We start from the raw sequence: 21923 nt of genomic DNA, 5'->3' as shown, positions 1-21923 counted from the left end.
TGCAGAGCGCCTCTTTGGCCCTCTCCAAAAGGAAATTTTTTGATTGGATGGGAGAAAGGAAATTCACCCCGGGGATCACGTCAGTCGCCCTGCTAGACAGGGGTCTAGGAAAGTAAATAGTGCGGGAAGAAGTAGCCAGGGAATTATTATGGCTAGGCTTGTATAGGCCCTGTGGCCGATAGCCTAGTACCAACATATGAACCGATTCTCTAGTGTTAAAAAAATCTCTAGTGTTTCCCGCTGAAACTAGAGTAGCTAGTAGCTGCCGCATAGTACAGATACAGGCTTTCTGCATCTGGGGTTGTTTGCAGTGGGTGGTTGTTCTGACCACGTTTTCCAGGCCATCTTGGATTGGAAAGGGCCTATCTGCAGAGAGGATTGTATTTGATTGTACTCTGTCTAGTAAAGGGATGTTGGTGTAGGGGCTTGAAATAAGCATCCTCATTGGTCCTCTTGAATCTTTTTAAAGTTTTTTTTTTCACGTTTTTAGCTTCTGGTATTTAGGTCTTGCTTTTGAGCAGGTTTCTGCTTGTTTGCTTGTTACATGTTGCACAGCACCTCTCACTGCCGCAAAATTGTGCTCCAACGTCATACAGTTAAATTCAACAATTTTTCCCTTAGATACTACTGTAACACACTAGTGTAGCCCTCATCCTTGGTGCTTTCCTGGTTAAAGAAATATTGTTAGTGAGCTGTAACTTATTAACCACCAGCAAAAAAAAAAAAAATACAACCCCAGACTGAAATATCCAGCCACTGAGCTCCTCGGTGAATGATTCTGAAAAGCCACCCATAGTGACAACAGTCTTCAACCTAGCATTATGGACAGTTGGACTACCCTTGTTTCTCCTGCCAACCTTGTTGACGCATCTCTTGAGGCAGTGTAGCAATTGCCTCAGGTACACCGACAATCCTCTGCCAATAACTCAGTCTAGTACAGAGTGTGAGAGATGTATCTACAACAAGAATCTTGAATCCATGCTCTGTCACACTCAAAACAGTAATAGAGAAGAGGTTGTCAACTCACTCACCATTACATATGCACATAGTACCATTACTCATATGCATAGTGTGCATCAAACACAAAAATCTACATATGTTGAGGTTCTCTCGAAAAACTTACCTAAACACCAGAGACCTCCAAAACACAAGACTGCTACAACTAATACAGTCCCCACAGCACCCACAACACATAGCAGCATCAGTGTCTCACCCACCAAGCCCATAAGATGAAACACTCAAAAAACAAATTTTCTTGCCATTGGAGACTCGGTAGTGAGACACACGGATGTCCCACTCATCAGGTTGGACAAGGAGAAAGTCATGGTCAGCTGCCTGTCTGGTTCCAGGATTCGTCATATCATGCATACACTCAGGTCTCTCAGCAGCAAGTACTATTATGACTCTGTCATAATTCATGTTGGTGTGAACGACCTAAGACATGCCTAACTGGGCTATATGAAGAGAGACATGGTTGAGCTCTCTGAGTATGTGTCCCAGGCAAGGTATGTCCCTAGACTTGAGCAGCATACTGCCTTAACCTAGAATGATGCTAGTGTAAACAAAAAATTACTGATTTCAATAATTGGCTTAATTTTTGGTGTCATTCAAAGAGGATCCAGTTCCTGTCAGACTAGGAAGCCATGATCGAGAAACCTCGCTGCTTTGCCTGAGACTATTTGCATCTGGCACCTCTAGACTTTCGGTTGCTGGTAAAGGCTCTTCCCTCCCCATAGGGCCTTTCATAAGCAAGGTCTCGAAAACAACATCACCAATGTGAAATTAGCCAACCAGAGCAAAATAAAGGTCATGCTGCTAAATTCTAAGAGTTTAAACCAAAAACTGCACTTCCTGGAAGCACTTCTGTCACTAGAAGATGCATATAGATGTCTGTGCAGTCACATAAACCTGGTTCAAGGCCTCAGAGAGTACCCCAGCCTTGCAAGGCTACAATGCCTAACACACCTTTAGGCCACAAATGAACTTGTGAAAACCAAAGCAGGTGGTGTTTCTACCTATATTACGGATAAAGTCACCTGCCGTCTAGTTAAACTGGACAGCTCCATGGAGTTACTCCAAGTCTAGTGTACGTTGGGTAAGACCCCCGTTCAAGTCAGAGCCAGTTATAGATCCCCCTCCATTGGTCACGATGCCCATGAACCCTACTTGACCAAATGAGAGATGATCCAAATTTTTACTGAGCATTCTGGTTATGGGGGACTTCAATTATCTCATCATCAACTGGGAAACTTACGCTAGCCCCAACTTGCTACCACAAAAGTTCCTTGACTTTGTTAATTCAAATGCCCTGGAACAAATTGTTCATACCCCAACAAGAGGAACAGACCTTCTAAATGTGGTCTTCACTAACATGTCAAAAAGATGCACTGCTGTAACTGTCGGACACTCAGTTAAATCTGACCACAAAACAGTCACCTTTGCACTGGCACTAACACCAGAACTCGCAAAGGTTGAAATCAGACTAAAAAACTTCATCAAGACAAAGTATACCCGTCTGGGTGAAGGTATAAATGCATTCCAAGCCCCACCCCAAGCTGGAAGTGGTAACTGTGCTGAAGCTTACACTAAATCCCTGTACAATCACTTGCATAAATGTATAAAATCAGTTGTACCAGAAAGAATCGAAGCTAGAGCCCCAAGTAATAACACTCTGCCATGGTGGACTTCCAGCATCAACAAACTTTACAATAAATGCAAAAGGTTGCTGTCCAGGAAAACAAAGGCAAGGCCCCGACAATGGAAAAGCACCCTTCTCAGCCTCAACAGGCAAATAAGGCAACTTGTCAAATCCTCTAAGGGCTCCTTTGAGAGTCACTTATCAAATACAGCCAAGGATAACCATAAGGCCTTTTACAGCTGTGTACGTAGCCTAAAAGGTAGGACCCAAGCATGTGCAAATCTAGTGACCAACAGTATCACACACACTGACACTCCACAGAGATAGCAAACCTGCTAGCTGATAGGTTTGGTGAAAATTTCACTTCATTATCCCCTCCGAACTTTTCACAAACCTTTTCCCGAACTTCCTCCCCACCCTACATATCTGAAGAGCAGGTCCTGAAAGACTTGTCCAAGGCAAAAAACACAAGGGACCAGGCAACATCCCAGGCTGTCTTCTAAACAGGCTAAAATACAAACTAACATAAATATTAAGTACCCTTTTCAATCGTAGCTTAACCACAGGCTTTGTTCCTGCTGAATGGAGAACAACAACAATTATTCCCCTCCACAAAGGTGGCCTAGCAACAGACCCAGGGAATTACAGACCCATAAACCTGACCAGCCTCATTTGTAAGGCAATGGAACATATCATTATGGACCTCGTAAATAAAGACATAGGCAACCTCCAAACTCTGGGTCCTGCCCAATTCAGCTTCATCAAGGGCAGATCCTGCCTGTTAAATCTGGTGGACTTCTTTGAAAATCTGACCAGGGCCATTGACGAGGGCAAATCTGTGCACACAGCATAACTGGAGTTGGCAAAGGCTTTTAACACAATCCCACATTCAGGCATTACTGACAAACTTGGAAAACTGAATGCAAACACCTTTGTTGTAAGATGGGTTGCCAACTGGCTCACAAACCAGACATATACTGTCAAAGTGGGTGACTCCACATCAACCAGCAGACCTGTTACCAACGGGGTGCCACAGGAGTTAGTGCTGGGCCCCCTACTGTTTGGTATATACTTCTCAGAAGCTCAGGTCAGAACTAAGGGGTTGTGGCTGACCAAGTTTGCAGATGACTGCAATCATTCAATCCCCAAATGATGTCAGTATTCTCCAGGGGGGTTTCAAGCAGACCAATGACTGGTGCATTAACCGTGGTCTCAAATTGAATGCAAAGAAATGCATCATCATTCCCTTCGGCACAAACACTGTCCCTTCACACTAGCAAATCAACAACAGTACCCTAAGTACCCACAAAGTGGTAAGACACCTGGGATCAAAAGTTGACTGCAAACTTAACTTCAACCACCATGTGTCTAATGTAGTAAAGAAGGCTTTCTACGTAGCACACCTGATTAGTAAATGCATCACCTCGCAAGCAAAATATGTTATAACCCCTCTATACTCAGCACTAATCTGACCCATAATTGAGTATAATGCCCAGTTTGGCATGTACCATACAAAGCACCTGCAACAACTGGAGAGAACGCAAAGGTTTCTAACAAAGTTGATCAAGGGGCTCCAGCATGTGCCTTACACAAACCGGCTAAAGTCCCTGTCACTATACACTGTGTTGTATAGACTTCTTAGTGGAGACTGTCTACAGAGCAGTCCAAGCCAAAACCTAATGAACTTGCTGCTTATCAGTAAATCAAACGGGACTAGGACTACCCATTCCAGGGACCTAAATATGGCCTACGACTTAATAGGACATGCAGGAGGAACAGATTTATCTTCCAGCGACTGCCGCATCTTTGGAACAGGCTACCAGTTCATGTGAACCAGAGCACCTCTATGACACTGTTCAAGAGGAACCTGGACGAATGGATGGGACACCATAAATTCTTACTGGAGATAGTGCCCACAACTGTCTTGGACATGGGCAGTCATCACTAAATGCAATCTTGGGTATTAACTAGCATTTCCATGGTATTACATTGGGATGAAATGGCTAGGCTTAAAATGACCTCTGGGTTGATAGCCTAGTAATCTCCTATGATCCTATGAACAATCATCTTCAGTTGACTGCCTGGATGATAGGGTCTTGGTTCCTTTTAGGTACCTGTTTACTGAGGATGTGTAGCAGATACAAATGGAGGCAAGAAAGCCTGCTACTAGAAAGTCATATATTAGGAAATGGAAAAGGTTTTCTATTTTGTGCCAAAAACATAACCAACACTCATTCAGGGGCTAGTTGTTCTTTGGCTTTACAGTATTTGTGCGTCACTATCCTATAGTCTTTCTTATTCATGTATGAAGATTAATTTATATGTCATTTCAGCATGTCTGTCCATAGATCCTCCTCTTTCAGTACAGTTTCATGTCAAAATGTTGCAGAAAGGGGTTTTACATAAGATGTCATCAAGAAAAACATTGGCTCATCCATGGGATCTTAATTTTGTGTTAGAGAAGCTAACACTTGCTCCAATTGAACCAACTAATCTGGCTGACTTGAGGCTATTAACATGGAAAACAGTTTTACTGATTGCTCTGACCTCTGCAAAAAGTGTATTTATTTTATTTATTATTTTATTTATTTTACATTTGTTGACCAGGCTAGTCTAGCTGGATATGTGTCCATTTTCAGTAGAGGCCCAGGGAGAAAAGCTCCAAGATAAACTAAGTGAAAAACTTAAAAATCATTTTTGTGAGTATAACAAAATGTAATAACCTTAGACAACCATTTGAAAGTCTGTTTTGACACGTTGTCCCTTCTTTTTTTGAGTTGCAAGCTCTTATGGTGAGTCAACTCTATCTCTTATTCCATAGGGACTGGGTTCCTTTGAGAACTAACCCTGCTTTTATGCCTACAGTAGTATCTGAGTTTACTTTAAACCAAACTGTCCATCTCCCCATTTTCTTTCCTGAGTAAAAAAAAAAAAATGAAGTAGAAAGGGTACTCCATTCCTTGGATGTCCACAGACAACTCGGGTACAATCTTGACAGAACAAAATCTTTCAGATCTTTGGATTAATTGTTAATTTCTTGTGAAGGTAAGAAGAAGGGACAATGTGTCAAAACAGACTTTCAAATGGTTGTCTAAGGTTATTACATTTTGTTATACTCACAATAACAAAACTATTCCAGGCAGGGTGAAGGCCCCCTCTTCTATGGCCTTGGTTTCATCTATGGCTTTTTGGAAATGGTTGGATTCTAGAAGCTGTTACTTGGTCCTCTGTACATACTTTTCAAAGCACTGTAAGCTTGATTCCTTCTATAGGTCCAGGTCAGGCTTTTCAAAAACCATTCTCTAGAGATTCCTAGACTCTTCTCATTCCACCTCCCAAATGCAGTTAGCTAAGGTAATCTACCTGTATAGCTAAGGATACTGCAGCACTGAACAATATGTTGAACGTAGTATGGATGTGTAAGTTGAACTTAAACATAACAGTAGATGTTCAAATGACTACTGTTGCAGTTGCTGCTCCCTTCCTCCATCCCCTTATTTTTTAGTGTGTCTTTCAAGCCAGTGTGTGGACATTCATTTTTTGCTGCTTGTCCTTTCGCAACTTAGCCTATCTGTCTCTGTTGGCAGGAAAGCTCTGAAGGGTTTTGAGCACAAACTTGTCTTTTAGCTTGAGCTGCTTGACAGTTGGGCACATGGGAGGTAAGTTCATCTTATACAAAAAAATATAAAGCACGAAGACCAGCTCACAGGAACAGACTACACTTTAATATGAGTGCTTTCGTTGGCGTAAAACCATCTGACTTCTTCAGATTAACTGAACATAAAACTTCACTTCCTGATGTTCAGTTAATCTGAAGAAGTCAGATGGTTTTACACCAACGAAAATGCCCATATTAAAGTGCACTCTGTTCCTGTGAGCTGGTCTTCATGCTTTATTATTTTTTATAAGTTTCATTCGTGTTTTGTGCTTCTTCATCTTACACAACTGTACTTGATTCGTTTTTATATCTGAAAAGGGGCCTGTTTTCCTGTCCTCAAGCTTTATGAAATGTTAGCCTCTCTGGCTGAGTTCCATTGACAATAACATTTAGAACCCAACAATTTTTTTTTGCAACATCACTACAGTGTTTTGTGGCAATCATTGAAAAAGCCAGCACAAAACCCATCCAGTATAGAGACTTCAAGATAGCCTGCATGAAAAGACCAAAGTTACGCTCATCTAGGAAACCTACCTTTAAACTACTTTGATGTGAGAGTGTTCAATCTCGCCTTTGTTCTTACACATGGGTTCGGAGCCGATCCTCGGCTCCGTGCTGGCCGACTGCAAGCTCTGCATCGAGAAGAAGCTCGAGGACATCTAATACCCACAATCCCCCTCTGCCTTTACCTCAGATCTAGTTTGCCGCTGCTGCATACGCATCGCTGGAGGCTAGCTCGAGGCTTTACAGATAAGATTTTTATCTATTCTGTTTAAATTTCAAAAAATTTCTTTTCAATCTAGTTAATTAAAGTATAGAGTACGGTGTGTGAGTGGATTAGGAATTCTCGGTACCTTAGAATAAGTTTAACTTAGTTAACTTTCGGGTATAGAGTTTTTCGGGGCCTACCACCCCTACTTGGACACTTGTGACTAGAAACTTGTTGTAGTCTTGCTTTTTAAGCAATTATCAAACGGACTTTCAATTACCGGATTTGACACTTTTGACTAGAAACTTGTTGTAGTCTTGCTTTTTAAGCAGTTATCAAACGGACTTTCAATTACCTGTTTTGACACTGTTACTGGATTTGACTTTTACTGGACTGGACTGTCTCTTTCATTTGTCAGTATGTCTGAGAAAATAAAATCTGGCTTCAAACGTTGTCAGTGTGGCCAAAAGATGTCGGTCACAGACAACCACAGTTCCTGTGTCTACTGTCTTGGCCCTCTCCACTTACAAGAGGACTGCTCTATTTGTCACTCTTTTAGTGGGAGGGTCATGACAGATAGGCGCAGGAAACTGATGGATAGAGGATTGTTGAAACCCTCTTTCCAGGAGGCTCTGGATGCTCCAGACCAGGCATCCAAGTCTTCGAAGGGGTCGAAGGCGTCGGAGCCAAAATCATCGGCTCCGAGCTCTTCGGGTCTAGTTAGATCACCGGTTCCACAGACTTCGGGGCCGAGTGTTCAACTGTTGGCAGTTTCCGAGCCTCGAGTCTTGGAACCGGTGACGGAGCTCCCTCCACCGACTCTGCTGAGGTCGGCTCCGTCTTCGATCCCTTCGACTTGTTCTTCTAGGCCCCTTTCCGACACCGACATGGACCGTGTGGTGCAGAAACTGATGGAGCATACGGCCCTATCCAAGCTTATCTCAGTCTCCTCTCAGTTGATGTCGAGACTTGAAGGCCTGCCACTATCTCCATCTGTTCCTCCTCCGAGACCTGTCCAGTCTTCAGAGCCGGAAGAAGCTGAACTGATGATTGTGGAGCCCTCGGTGCCAGAACCGTCTTTTTCTCGGTCGGCACCGTTCACCTCGACTCCATCCGATCCGGTACCGGAGTCTCGGGGCCGAAGATCCGTCCTTGGTTCCGGGACCGAGAGTCGGACCGATGTTTCGGTTCCGACGCTCCCTCTCGGGCCCTCGGCACGGATAGATTGGGTTCCGTCCTTGGGGTCGGGGCCTTCGGCTCCTGTTTCGGGATTCTTCCCATTTCTTGAACCGGGAGATACCTCGACTGGGACCCGGGGCCTTCGACCTCATGAGGAAGGTGTTGTCTACCCAGACAACCACATCAGCAGGTACAGCTTCTCCTCCCCACAAAGGACCGTTATCCTCCTCTGCACCCACGGCCACGTCCAAGCGTCGGGCACCAGTGTCTCAGCCACCCCTGGAGGGTGCCCCTCTTCCTCGGAGGCTTCTTCGGATGCTCCCCACGAAGAAGTTCCTAGGAAAAGACTGTGTAAGAGGAGACACTTGGATTCTCCACAAGAATCCTTGACATCTGATACTGACTTAGATGAGTCAGAAGGGTCCCCTAAGTCACCTTCAGAGGATGTCTCTTTTTCTGACATCTTGGAGATCCTAAAACAGAGAGGTGACTGGCAAGCCCTCCCCCCTTCTGAGGATGAGTCAGTTTTGCTGAAGGCATTTGGTGCCCATCCTTCCTCCTCCTGGGTCACTCCGCCCTTTGATGAGTTAATGGAATTAATTGCTCGAAGGGTGTGGGAGACTCCTGACACGGTGGAACCAGTCCCTAGGAAGCCGAATAAGTACATCACGGCACCGCAGGACAAAGCTTACCTCACCAAAGGAGTTCCAGTAGACGCCATGGTGGTGGCAGCGGCCACGAAAAAGGAGATGTCGGAGTCTTCCTCATCTGTCCATCCGCCTAACAAAGATTCTAGGACCATGGACAGATACGGGAAGCGCATTTTCAGTTCAGCGGCTTTCTCTATGCATTCCCTGAACTATTTGACTCATTTTACACGTTTACAGAGGGATCTAGTCAAAGAGTTGGGAGATACCCTCCAGGGTGCTACAGATGCCGCTGTCTCAGAGAAAGTTACAGCGCATCTCAACACCCTTACGTCCATTGTGAACTCGTCCATGAGGCTGATATCCTATGCAGCCGAAGGATCGAGTAGGGCAGCGGCTTCAGCGATTGCTCTTCGTAGGCAATCCTGGATGCGCTTATGTTCATTTGCAGAAGCCTTCAAGTCTTCCTTTACTAACGCCCCATTTGACGGAGCCACACTTTTGGCCCTATAGTAAAGGAGACCCGTACCCGGTGTGAACAGGAGGGAAAGACTCTGTCTGCTGTCGGAGTCCGTTTTCCACCCTTCCAGACCGTACCCCAAAGGGCAACGTGGTGGGAAAATGTGGTTTCGAAAACCCCAAGGATCTTTCCCAAACACACAGGGTGATGCCCCCTCTAGAGGCAGAGGGAGGGGCAGAGGTGGAAGACGCCGCCCTGGCGGCAGAGGGTCCGCAAAACCAAGGTGACAGGGATAACCTCCTGGCAAACCTTTTCAGCACTCCTGAGAGGAGGCCCGACTGTCCTGCTCTGGAGGCAGTCGGGGTCGCTTAGCTTTATACCCTCAGGCCTGGCAAAACCTTTCTTCAGACAATTGGGTAAAAGCGTTGTTACCAGAGGTTACAAAATCCCATTTCTATCCACCCCATTCCAAAGAAAACTCCCAGATGTACCACCCCATCTGCGAGAGCCAGCAGCTACAGAAATTTCAAAGCTGCTAGAAAAAGAGTCATCCAACCAGTCCCAGCGGACCAAATAGGATTCGAACTTACTCAAGGTTCTTTTTAGTTCCAAAGAAAACAGGGGACTGGAGGCCAATTCTGGACCTAAGCCATCTCAACACCTTTGTCAAGAAGGAAAAGTTCCGAATGGTCACGCTTCAATCGATCCTTCCATTCTTACAGAAGGACGACTGGATGTGCTCAATAGATCTGAAGGACGCATACTACCACATCAAAATGGCCAGGGCGTCCAGGGATCATTTGCGCTTCCAGCTGGGAGCCAGTCACTATCAGTTTCGAGCCCTGCCCTTTGGTCTGACCACAGCCCCCAGGGTCTTCACCAAATGCATGGCAGTGGTAGCGTCTCATCTGAGGCCTAGGATTCCAGGTGTTTCCGTATCTGGATGACTGGCTCCTGTCTGCCACCACCAGGCGTCAACTGATACAAGCCAGGGATTACACCCTACAACTTTGTACACACCTTGGCATTTCAGTAAATTTGAAAAATCGTTGCTACAGCCATCACAGCATATCTTATTCATAGGAGCGGAATTAGATACGCGTCAGTTAGTTCTAAAACTTCCTACAGAAAGAATAGTAGCACTTCAATTCAACATTTCCCTTCTTCTGTCGTCCAGAAGGTCCCCAGCAAAAATTGTTCTGAAAGTTTTGGGTCTCATGGCAGCTTCTCTCATTGCGATACCATTGGGAAGACTGCACATGAGAGTGCTACAATGGCTTCTGTTTGCACAATGGTCATTCCAACAACTTCCACTGACTCACGAAATATTGATAACGAAAACATGCAAATCACACCTAATGTGGTGGTTACAGACTTGCAACCTATCCAGCGGAAGACCATTTGTGCTACCCGCACCGTCAGCGACGATAACCACGGACGCTTCTCTGATAGGGTGGGGGGGCATCTTTCAGGGACAGACAGTCCAAGGCGAATGGACCAATCTGGAGTACAATCTGCACATCAATGTTCTGGAGTTGAGGGCAGTGTTTTTGGCGTTGCAACACTTTGCTCCCCTTCTTCCTCCAGGGACCATTGCAGTTCAGACAGGCAACATGTCCGTAGTCTGGTACATAAACAAGCAAGGGGGAACCAGGTCTTACCAACTATGCAGAGAGGCCATGAGAATTTGGCAATGGGCAGAGTCCACGGGTCGCTTTCTGATCGCAACGCACATCCCGGGTCATCCAACGTCATAGCCGACAGGCTGAGCAGGGCAATACTATTGCCTCACGAGTGGTCCCTCAAACAGTCAGTTGCGAGAAGGATTTTTCGCAAATGGGGCCAGCCTACCTGCGATCTGTTTGCGTCTCCAATGAACGCCAAATGCAGGAGCTACTTTGCCCTATTACCCCTCCAGGGAAGTCCCCAGGGACACGCTGGTGCACGATTGGCCCCCGGGTCTCCTATATGCTTTTCCTCCATTTCCCCTGATTGCAAAGTTTCTACAGAAAGCCAACAACCTTCAGAGGACTATTATTCTCATTGCCCCGTTCTGGCCTCGTCAAATTTGGTTCCCCTTCCTATTGCATCACCGCATTCGGGGACCTTGGATGCTGGACCCAGAGCCAGATCTACTGACTCACTCGTCAGGAGTTCCTCACCCATCTCTAGAATCTCTCCATCTAGCAGCTTGGCTGCTCCGCTTCCCTTTCTAGCCAGGTCGGTTCCCCTTACATCGGCGGTTCAAGATATTTTAGTAGCTTCTCATAAAGTTTCCACTACAAAGACTTACACCAGTAAATGGAAACGTTTTGTCTTTTGGGCGGAGTCACATCATTTGGACCCTGTTAGAGCTCCGTTAAACAAGGTTTTAGAGTTCTTGACTGAACTATTTCATGAAGGAGCTTCCCCGGCTACTTTAAGAGTACAGTTAGCTGCCATTTCTAACTATCATGTAGAGGAATGTGGTGCGCCTATTATGGCTCACAGACTTTGTAAAGCCTTTTTAAAAGGTTCTTTTCATATCAGACCACCAGTAAGAAGTCCGACATCACCGTGGAATTTAAACCTGTTGCTCTCTAAATTGATGTTGCCACCCTTTGAACCAGCCTCAAGTTGCACATTGAAATTTTTGTCATGGAAAACTTTATTTCTAGTGGCCATTACATCTGCTAGACGAGTGTCTGAGCTTCAGGCCCTTTCTGTCAAACATCCTTATTTAATATTTCATTCTGACAGAGTATCCCTACGCACTAATCCATCCTTTCTCCCCAAAGTTTGTTCTTCTAGTAATATTAATCAGTCCATTGAATTACCCACCTTCTTTAAGAACCACTCTAATAAATTGGAGTATATGTTGCACAAACTGGACGTCGATAGACAACTCAGATTTTATTTGGATAGAACAAAAGATCACAGGAAATCTGATCAACTATTTGTAGCTTTTGCTGACAGCAGAAAGGGTCTTGCAGTTCTGAAACTAACTCTTTCTAAATGGCTAACTGACTGTATCACATATGTTTATGAAGCCTCTGATCAAACATTATCAGCAAAACCCAAAGGACATTCCACCAGATCAGTTTCTACTTCTTTGGCTCACGCAGCTCGCTTACCACTAGACACTATTTGTGCGGCTGCTACTTGGGCTAAACCACATACATTTATCTCTCATTACAAAGTGGACAGGGTTTCTAGGGATAGGGCAACCTTTGGTTCCACTGTGCTCAAGAACGTTCTCCCTTGAGTTCCTCAGGATCATGGAGCTAGGGACGCTACCCATGTGTAAGAACAAAGGCGAGATTGAACACTCTCACATAAAGAAGTTATGTCCTTACCATAACGTTCCATGTGGAGTGTTCATCTCGCCTTGGTTATTACACTCCCACCCTTCCCACCCTTAGGAAGAACGTTCGATTTGGTGCCTGGTCTGGAGTATTCTCCTTCTGCTGTTGCAGTATTAGTGTTACTATCATACCCTTGGTATGTTTGTATATATGTACTTTTATGTATATAGTTTGGCATGTGTGCGTGCTTTATGTCTGGTTTGCTTGCAAACTAGATCTGAGGTAAAGGCAGAGGGGGATTGTGGGTATTAGATGTCCTCGAGCTTCTTCTCGATGCAGAGCTTGCAGTCGGCCGGCACGGAGCCGAGGATCGGCTCCGAACCCATGTGTAATAACCAAGGCGAGATGAACACTCCACATGGAACGTTATGGTAAGGACATAACTTCTTTTTCAAGGCTATTTTTTTTCGTGAGGCACAGGAACAAAACAATATAAGCCAGCCACTCAAGACACTGTGCTAGGCTTGCTTTTATAAGCACGGTTTAGAGTAGGGTACCGTCTTCTGCAACTGTCGCCTCTCATGTGGGTAGCAACAGTTAGATAACACTACACAGGAGATGGAAACTCGCCAGCAGTTCATAATCCAAAGGTAGAAGGTGAAACACTGTCAAAATGAGGAATGAATACGGAAGCTTGAATTTAATAGCAAGATGGTCATGATGTTTGAAAATGCCAGAATACCTCAACAGGAATACAGGATAGTAAAAAGAGTGAAGGGAGAGAACATACAAAATGGAAATAAAAACCCTATACAGAACAAGTATGGATTTGCAAAATAGTAAAGTAAAATGTCAGAAAGCAAAATTGGAGTTGTAAAATTAGAATTTCTGCTGAAGGGATGGCTCATCTGAAGAAGGCCTTCCACACTAGAAATTTGAGAGTGAGATTTTCAGCACCTGGAAGACATTATGACACAGAACTTCCGTAGTGGTACTTCCACTATAAACACGTGTAGGTGTGAGACTTCCAGCTAGCAAACTATTGTGTATACTGTTGCTCCTAACTAGATGGAATTTAACTAGGTAACATTTCCCTTTCAAACAGTGTTATGGAAAAATATGGTTTGTAGGTACTTTTGAATGGTAAAATGCTTACACTGAGAAGTATTAGGTACATATGTATATACCATATTCTCAGTGTGCAATATGCCTCTTGCAGTGTTCTTAACGGTCACCAAAGATAGTAGAGTTGAGTGTGGCAGTATGTTCAACAATAGATCATTGAGAATAAAGTAAGTTAGGAGTTAGGCTACATTTCTTCCTTTCCCTGTACAGTTTTAATTGTGTTACTATGTATTCTTGCAATTCTTTGTTGTGTTTGATACTTTACAGATCCAAAGAAACATGCACTATACTAATTTAATGTAACATCACTGTGGGAGAGCTCTCTTTCTCAGGTAAAAGGAAAGGCTCCTTGCTAGAAGAACTAAAAACAGGCTCAGAATGAAGTGCTGTCTGAAAAAAATGTGCATGAGACAAATGTTGGTGTTGATGTTTGAGGTTATTGTAAGCAAGACACATCACATGTAATGTTGGGAAAACATTGATTGCTGTAAGGAATGTTGAAGGTAAATATACCTAACTTTATATCACTATTTGCTGAAATATTATCTTGAAAAATCTGCTGTTAAGGTAGTCAGCTCACATAAACTGTATTAAAAATACCTTGCATATGCATAGACAGCTCAAATATTCAAGAAAAGCAGAATTAGCATTAAAATTACCAGCTCCTTTTTTCTGCTGTGGAAAGAAAACAAGACACTCCTTTGAGGTGATTTGGTCATTGTGTTGCTTTCTGTTGTAACAGACCCTACTAACAGTCAGGCACTGTCATAGTAAACAATATTCTACCAGAGGTACTGCCTTGCCAGGTCTATTATACTAAGAGCAATTAATCTTAAAATGTATGGGAAATGGGATCTCTCAGTCACCAAGCACTACAAGATATATGTCCAGTAGAAGCAAGGCTGGAGAGTATTGTAGGGAATCTGTTGGAATTGTTCAGTATCCTGGATTAGTTTTCCTGCTGCTTGGTATTTTGCTCAATGTTATGAATACTGCTAAATAAATGTTTCCACGAAAGACAGCATATTTGTATGAGATACTCATTATAACCATAGCAATTTGCAGAAGATACTCTTATTATAACTGTATAAATACTCTCTTGTTTGCAGTTGAATTTGGCTTTTGATTTTTTGCTGTACTGTTTAATGATTTGATGTTAGTTTTTCTTCATAGTAATAGTGTGCCTACTTTGCTACAGTTGTTAGTAATTGTAGTTATGTTTTTGATTTTATTGCTATAAGAACTAAACAGCATTCAGAGATGCTTGAGGAGCGGCAGCTTGTGGCTGGTGTGTGTGTGTGTGTGTCTTTCGGCTTTTCCCGGTTAGGGGTCGCCACAGCGGAACTCCGGTCCGCTAATGATTGGCAGTAGAGTTTTACATGCTGGCTTGCCGGGCCTAACGCACAACCTTCAACGAAGGAACGCCCATTCACGCATGTCGTCACACAGTAGACGCTTTAACTGAGAATCGAACGGGCATCATACTTAAACAAGGGTAACTAACATCTTTAAAATTTGGCTGGATGACAGCTGTGATTAAAAGGACAGTTAATTTGAATACAATAATAAGAGTCTGTCCCTCTTTCTGTCTCTGTCACTTGTCCATCTTCTCTTATAGTGCCTCACACAGAAGTGCTTCCTTTGCCTTTCTGTACCCTTTCTCATAAATAATTCATTAATCTTTGCCCATATTATCTGTAAGCTCTTTACAAGCCCTTTACCCTCAACCACCTCTTTCCTTTTGAACTCCATTTAATTAGTGATTATTTTACATGTAGGTGCCAATCTCTGCATTAGCTACGCTTACCAGCGCCTTCCTTCTTGTTTTTATACTACAACCTACACCCTCCATCCCTACAAAACTTGTTCTTCACTTGGAAACAATACTTCTTTCTCATAACCCATACTTACATGTTCTTCTGTTTCTATTTTACCATTAATGTTCTCTTATTTTCACATCCATGTTTTCTACACCTAATGCAGTCATTTTCTGTAAGCAGTAGGAATCCATCCATTCTTCCACAACCCCTTTTTCCCATTTTTGCACGAGGTTGGAGTGCCACTTCTTGAGCCACACCATTGCGTGGCTAGCCCTGCTGCTGTAGTTCTTCCATACCACACACTTGCACTCACACTCAAACTTAGCATGTCCAGTTCACCTACTGCATGTCTTTGGAATGTGGGAGGAAACCAAAGCACCCAATGGAAACGCACACAAACACACAGAGGACATGCAGACTCTGTATAGAAGGCACCCCAGCCGAGAATCAAACAAGTGAATCTTTTGTGTGAGGCTTCAACACTATCTGCTGTGTCACTGTGCTGCCCTGTAAGCAGTAGGAATCATCCCATATTAAAAAGAAATCACAAATAAATTTTACATTGAAAAGAAAATATATCTATCTGTATAGTAGAAGTAGCAATGTACATAAATGCTGTTTAGAAAATAAAAAGCAAAGCAGGGCAGTGTTGTAGGTGCAAGGTATTAGTGACTGCTATAAGCTGTCAAAGTCAACAGTTAATCCAGGTTTAGTAAAACTGGGCTATGTTTAAAATTTATACATTTGGTATTAGTCTCATAACCTTTCCAGAAAATAACAACACTAGGACAACAAACTTTTAGTGTGTTAGGCAAAACCCTGAAATGAAAGGATGTCTGTGGAGTATTGGTAAGTAAGCAGACAATGTTGAAGAAAGAACTTTTCCCTAAATTATATCTTATTGGCTGATTAGGCAGTTGAACAAACCTATAATACGAATAAGATCAAGCGTCATAGATAAAATTATGTGCAGTCTTTGTGGTACTAAGATAAAAGAGCATAGAATAATTTAAAGTAGATAAAGTGTTTTAGCTGTAATTATGGAGTATTCTATTGATTCTGTACTGACATATGTATTGTAAATATTTATTTTATGACAGAAACTGAAGAGAAAAAAAATGAAATGCTGAAAAAGTTTCACCACTTCCAGCATCTGGCAGAGCTATATCATGTCTACCATTCAGTTCAGCGTTACACAGTAAGAATCTGTAATGAAATAAAATTTCACTAAATAATTGACTATATTTTAGTAGTGCTTTTTTATTCCAGGATTAAGTTAGTAAAAGAGTGCCATTTACTCTGGGTTACAAAACTTGGAACTATTTAACAGAAAAAAAAACAGTTTACTAACTGAGGAAATTCAGAAATTCTTCCATCTTCCAAGGTGCAGAAGTCCTGGAGATCTCTGATGAAGTCCATGCTTTACTTCAGACAAATGCACTCAGGAAGCATGAATTTCATGTTGTCCTTTTTATTCATTCATTCCTCAGCTGATGGGGTTCGGATCCAATACTTGGATCTGACTCAGCCAATTCTACCATATCATTGGATCCAAAAACTCTCGAGCTCCTCCCTTTATGTATAATGCACCGCCAGCCTAACATACCCCAGATCTTGTTTGCCACCATTAGCTTCAGACCCGGATCCCTTTGCTGTCAAGCGTTTCATTGGAGTTTTTCAAGTTGTTCAATTCTTGTTGGTTCGCGAGTTACAATTTTATTTTCATATTTTACTGTTTCTTTTCTTCCCTTCCATAAACTGTAAGCTAAACTTAGCTGTTTTCTGACCCTCTTTGAGCTACTGTTTTTTGGTACCATTACCGATACCATTGTTGGTATCTCTTCTTACTCTGTGGAGTATTTCTTTATACCATTGTTGGTAGTTTTCTCTATTTCTCTCCTTTTTCTACCCTTTTTATATCCCCTTTCAAACTAAAAAAATCCTTTCTATATTCATAGTTGTGCAATTTTTTTCTGAACAGAGTTTATTAGTCCTCTAGGTTTTGCTTGTAATGTCATGGGATTTTGGACATGGCGGACAAACTTACAGGATTCAAAAAATGTGTTACCTGTGGGCACATGCTTCCCAGTTCCAATACTTAGAGGGAATGCGTGTATTTTGTAAATCATGCTCAACGAAGTGGACTGTTCAATCAGATCAGGTATCAAATCCAGAGCTTTAATGGATCACAGACACAAGTTAGTGTAAAGAGGCCTTCTTCCATCTACCTCTACTTCTTCTTTCACTGGGGCTCAAACCTCTACCAAAAAGCCTGACAAAAACAAATCTGATTCTACTTCAAAGGAAAAGGAGTCCTGCAAGAGGTCTGCTGATCGTTCTTCAGCTTCAGCATCTTTTGCTTCAGTGGAGCCTCCTACAAAATTACTTAAAAATTCAGATCCGTGTGCCTCGGATCCAACCATTTTGAAATCCAGATCACCATGGATCTGTTCCCTGCCACTTCTTTCGGATTCAGTTTCATCTAGGCTTCCTTCCTTCCTTGAAGACACTTCAGACTACTGTCCACCATGTCCTTTCTCAGATATTTCAGAAACCTCTTGGAAGCTGATGTGGAATAGGGAAATGAGGAAGTTCCTCAGAGCACAGATTCAGATGGGGTTTCTCCTGGCTCTGACCCCAACTGGGTTTGTGAGCCATCCACTTCCACCTTGCTATCTCCCTCTCTGAACGGACCTGCTGTTTTGGACCCCTCAGATCCAAGATTTGTGGAGGTGTCTTCATCAGATCCAAAGACTTTCTGTTCTTCGACTCCAGTGGTGACCCTGAGCTGACTGGCACAGATTCATTCAGAGCCAGAATACTCTTGGAGCAGAAACATCGATGGCAGATCTGGAGGGGGTTGGAGTAGACTCCACCGCTGTTGTAGCTGTCTGTTCCCCTTGGGGCCTCGGAGCTGGATAGCTCAGGTCCAACTTCTTCCTTGGATGGAGTGCTGGTGGGGTTACAAGAACCGACAGGCTGAGATATTCTGGCTCTGGCTCCATCAACTTCTGTGTCCTATAGCCATTCTGTGTTTGAGGTTGTGGAGTGGGATTTCACTTTGGCTAGAGAAGTGACGTCCCTGCCCTCCTTGGATCAGACAACCCTACCTTATCTGTTTTTTTGCTCTGGGCCTCGCCCATTCATTCCAGTGGGACAGATAGCCCAAGCTAGTCTCCAGGCAGTCCTTCAGGACATCATCATCATCTCTTCTGATACTTCTCACCACTAAGGAAGTCCCTCTGAAGAGTATGTGTAAGAGGAGGTGCTTAGATTCCCCCCCAGGAATCTCTCACAGAGGACACCGATTTTGATGAGGGGTAGGGGTTCCCCAGATCACCACCTGAAGATGTCTCCTTTGGAGACATCCTAGAGCTGTTGAAACAGAAAGGTGGCTGGTTCTTCAACACCCCTTCCCAGGAGGAATCTGTCTTCCTGGAGGCTTTCAGGTTCTGGCACATCTACTTTTTGGGTCACCCCCCCCCCCCAGCCGATGAGCTCATTGACCTTGTCTTTCAGCAGGTCTAGAAGGATCCGGACACTGTTGAGCCAATACAAAACAGACTGGACAAAATTTTAGCTCCCCATAAAGAGCACACACACTGGAGCAAGAGAGTCCTATTTGATACCATGGTTATGGCTGCATTCACAAAGAAAGTGTAACAGAGCAGAGTTCTTATGGCCTTTCCCCTAATAGAAAGTCGACGGCTTTGGACAGATTTGGGAAACATGTGTATGTTTCAGTGACCTTTGCCCTCAGGTTGCTGACTTACTTGGCACATCTTAAGAAGCTGCAAAGAGATCTGACCAAGGGGCATGCCAAATCTTTTTCTGGCCTCATGTCTTCCAAGGATGGAAACAAAATTTCTTTACAACTAGCCACCCATCAATCCATCTTGAATGTGTCCATGAGGTTAATATCCCATGCTGCAGAAGGTACCTCATGAGCTGTGGGTTCAGGCATTGCCATCAGGAGACATGCCTGGATGTGCTTATGCGATTTTGTAGAGCCATTTAAATCTTTGTTTGTCAATGCGCCCTTTGACAGATGTTATGTGTTCGGCCCCAAGGTTAAGGACACGTTCTCCAGATGTGAACAAGAGGGAAAGAGTGTACATTTTTCAACCTCTCAAACACCATTCTCTAGGAACCAATGAGGAGGTAGAAAAATGTGATTTAGGAAATCCCAAGGTCCTTTTCAAGTTTCACATGGAGATATTTCCCCAGAGGCTAAGGGGGGAACTCAAATGGAAGATGACACCCTTGCTGCAGAGATGGCCCACAGAACCAGGGCTTCGGGGATTGCTTCCCATATAAGCCCAATCAATGCTCCTGAAAGGAGGACCAACTGTTCCCTTCTGGAGGCAGATGGGGGACATTTATCTCTGTGCATGAGAGCCTGGCTATCTATTACAAATGATTTGTGGGTGCAGAGAGTCATACCCAAAGGTTATACCTTACTATTTTCCCCTAGCTCCTTCCATCAGTGTGAAGAAAATCCCTATTGTTCCACTCAGTCAAAGGGAAGCGGTGTTTCTAGAAATAAAAAGCTGCAAGAAAAATGTCATCCAATAGGGTCAGAAACTTACTTAGGATTCTTTTTAGTACCAAAAAAAGCAGGGGACTTGAGAACTCTTCTGAATCTCAGCAAATTAAATCAGTGTGTACAGTATTTGGATGGTCACGGTTCAGTGCATTTTGCCCCTGCTGCTAAAGGACAATTGAATGTGCTCGGCAGATCTTCAGGGACACGTGCTATCACTTTGAAATGAACATGCACTCCAGAAGATCCCTGCGCTTCCAGCTGGGAGCCAGTCATCACCAGTTCAAAGCCCTGCCCTTTGGTCTCACCACAGCCCCCATGTGTTCACCTAATGTATGGAGGTGGTAGCAGCATACTTGTGATTGCTGAGATTCCAAGTGTTTCCATATCTAGACAACTGGCTCCTAATTGCCCCAACCAGACATCAACTTCAACAGGCAAGGGACTAGTTGCTCCAGCTGTTTTCATCTGGGAATCACAATCAGTTACAACAAATCTCAGCTCATACCTACACAGAGTCTAGAGCTCATAGGTGCTCATCTGGCCACAGTCATTGGGATACGCTCTCTTCCCTTGACTCGAATAATTACACGAGGGCATAAGCCAAGAAAGTGATTCAAAGTTCTTCTCTTCTAGCCTGATTAATATTACAAGCCCTGGGGTCCATGGCAGCAGCTATCACCATTGTTCCTCTGGCCAGGTTACACTTGAGGACTCTTCAGTGGACTGTGTCGACTCAGTGGTCCATTCTTCAACATCCATTATCCTCCCCAGTCAAGATCACACAAGCATGAAAAAGATATCTTATTTGGTGGCTCTGTTCAAACCAGCTCTGCAAAAGCTGTCAATTTATGCTTCCCCTGCCCAAGGCCACACTGACACTAATGACTCCCATTTGGGGGGGGGGGTACTTGAAAAGGTCAGTCCAAGATGTGTGGTCCCCCCAAAAAGGCCAAGATGCATATCAGTGTCCTGGAGATGAGAGCAGTCCTTCGGGCATTGCAGGCCTTTAAAGACATTCTCCCATCTGGGACAATTGCCATACAGATGGTAATATGTCAGTGATCTGGTACATCAAACTGGGGGAACCAGATCTTGCCCTCTTTGTCAAGAAGCTGTGAGAGTGTGGCAATGGTTGATCTCTTCTGGTCGCTTTCTAATAGGAATGTACATTCCAAGGAATTCCAGCGTGATTGCAGACAAACTAAGCAGGTCGATTCTAATGCCTCATGAGTGGTCTGTCGATGTCAAAGTGGCAAAGAGAATTTTTCATCAATGGGGCCAGCCATGGTGTGACCTATTCACCTGTCTCCTCCACAACAAATGCAGCAGGATCTTTGCCCTGATCCTTCCAATGAGTGAGTCATCAAGAGATGTTCTAGTCTATGACTGACCCTTTGGTCTACTTTATGCTTACCCACTACTGCCTCTAATTCCCAAATTTTTAAAGAAAGCATTTCGGCTGAAGAGCACAGTTATTTTCATTGCACCCTTCTGGTCTCTTCAGATGTGGTTCCCCTTCCTCTGGCCTCACATACAGCATTTACCATGGATTCTGGATCCAACACCAGACCTCCTGTCTCATCTGACAGGTATGACTCACCCAGATTTAATAGGCCTCAAACTGACTGCCTGGTTTCTTCAAGTGCATTAATTGGTAGACAGCCCAGGCTCTCCTCCCCCGTCTGTCATATCTTGTTATCTCAGAAAGGTTCTACTAGAAAAATTTACAAGAGTAAATGGAAAAGATTTGTTTTCTGTGCTCTTAGCAAAAATCTGGATCCTTTTTCAGCACCTGTGCCATCTATCCTTGAATTATTAGCTTCGCTTTGCAATGAAGGGGCTAGCTTCTTAGTTATT

The 21923-nt window shown here is 43.7% G+C and overlaps 1 protein-coding gene across 1 annotated transcript in view; it reads left to right on the top strand.

Moving 5' to 3' along the window:
* Positions 1–21923, top strand: part of IFT122 (intraflagellar transport 122) — a 2412356-nt gene that overhangs the window by 1741601 nt on the left and 648832 nt on the right. The window contains exon 22 of the mRNA XM_044078630.1: positions 16621–16718. Within this exon, the coding sequence (XP_043934565.1) occupies positions 16621–16718 (98 nt within the window). The remainder of the gene's footprint in view (positions 1–16620; positions 16719–21923) is intronic.

The sequence above is a fragment of the Protopterus annectens genome, chromosome 7.part1 (assembly GCF_019279795.1).
Source record: "Protopterus annectens isolate FY-2018-M chromosome 7.part1, PAN1.0, whole genome shotgun sequence".
Lineage (NCBI taxonomy): Eukaryota > Metazoa > Chordata > Ceratodontiformes > Protopteridae > Protopterus > Protopterus annectens.
Note: the sequence above shows the minus strand (reverse complement) of the source record. Positions and strands in the feature narration are given on the sequence as shown.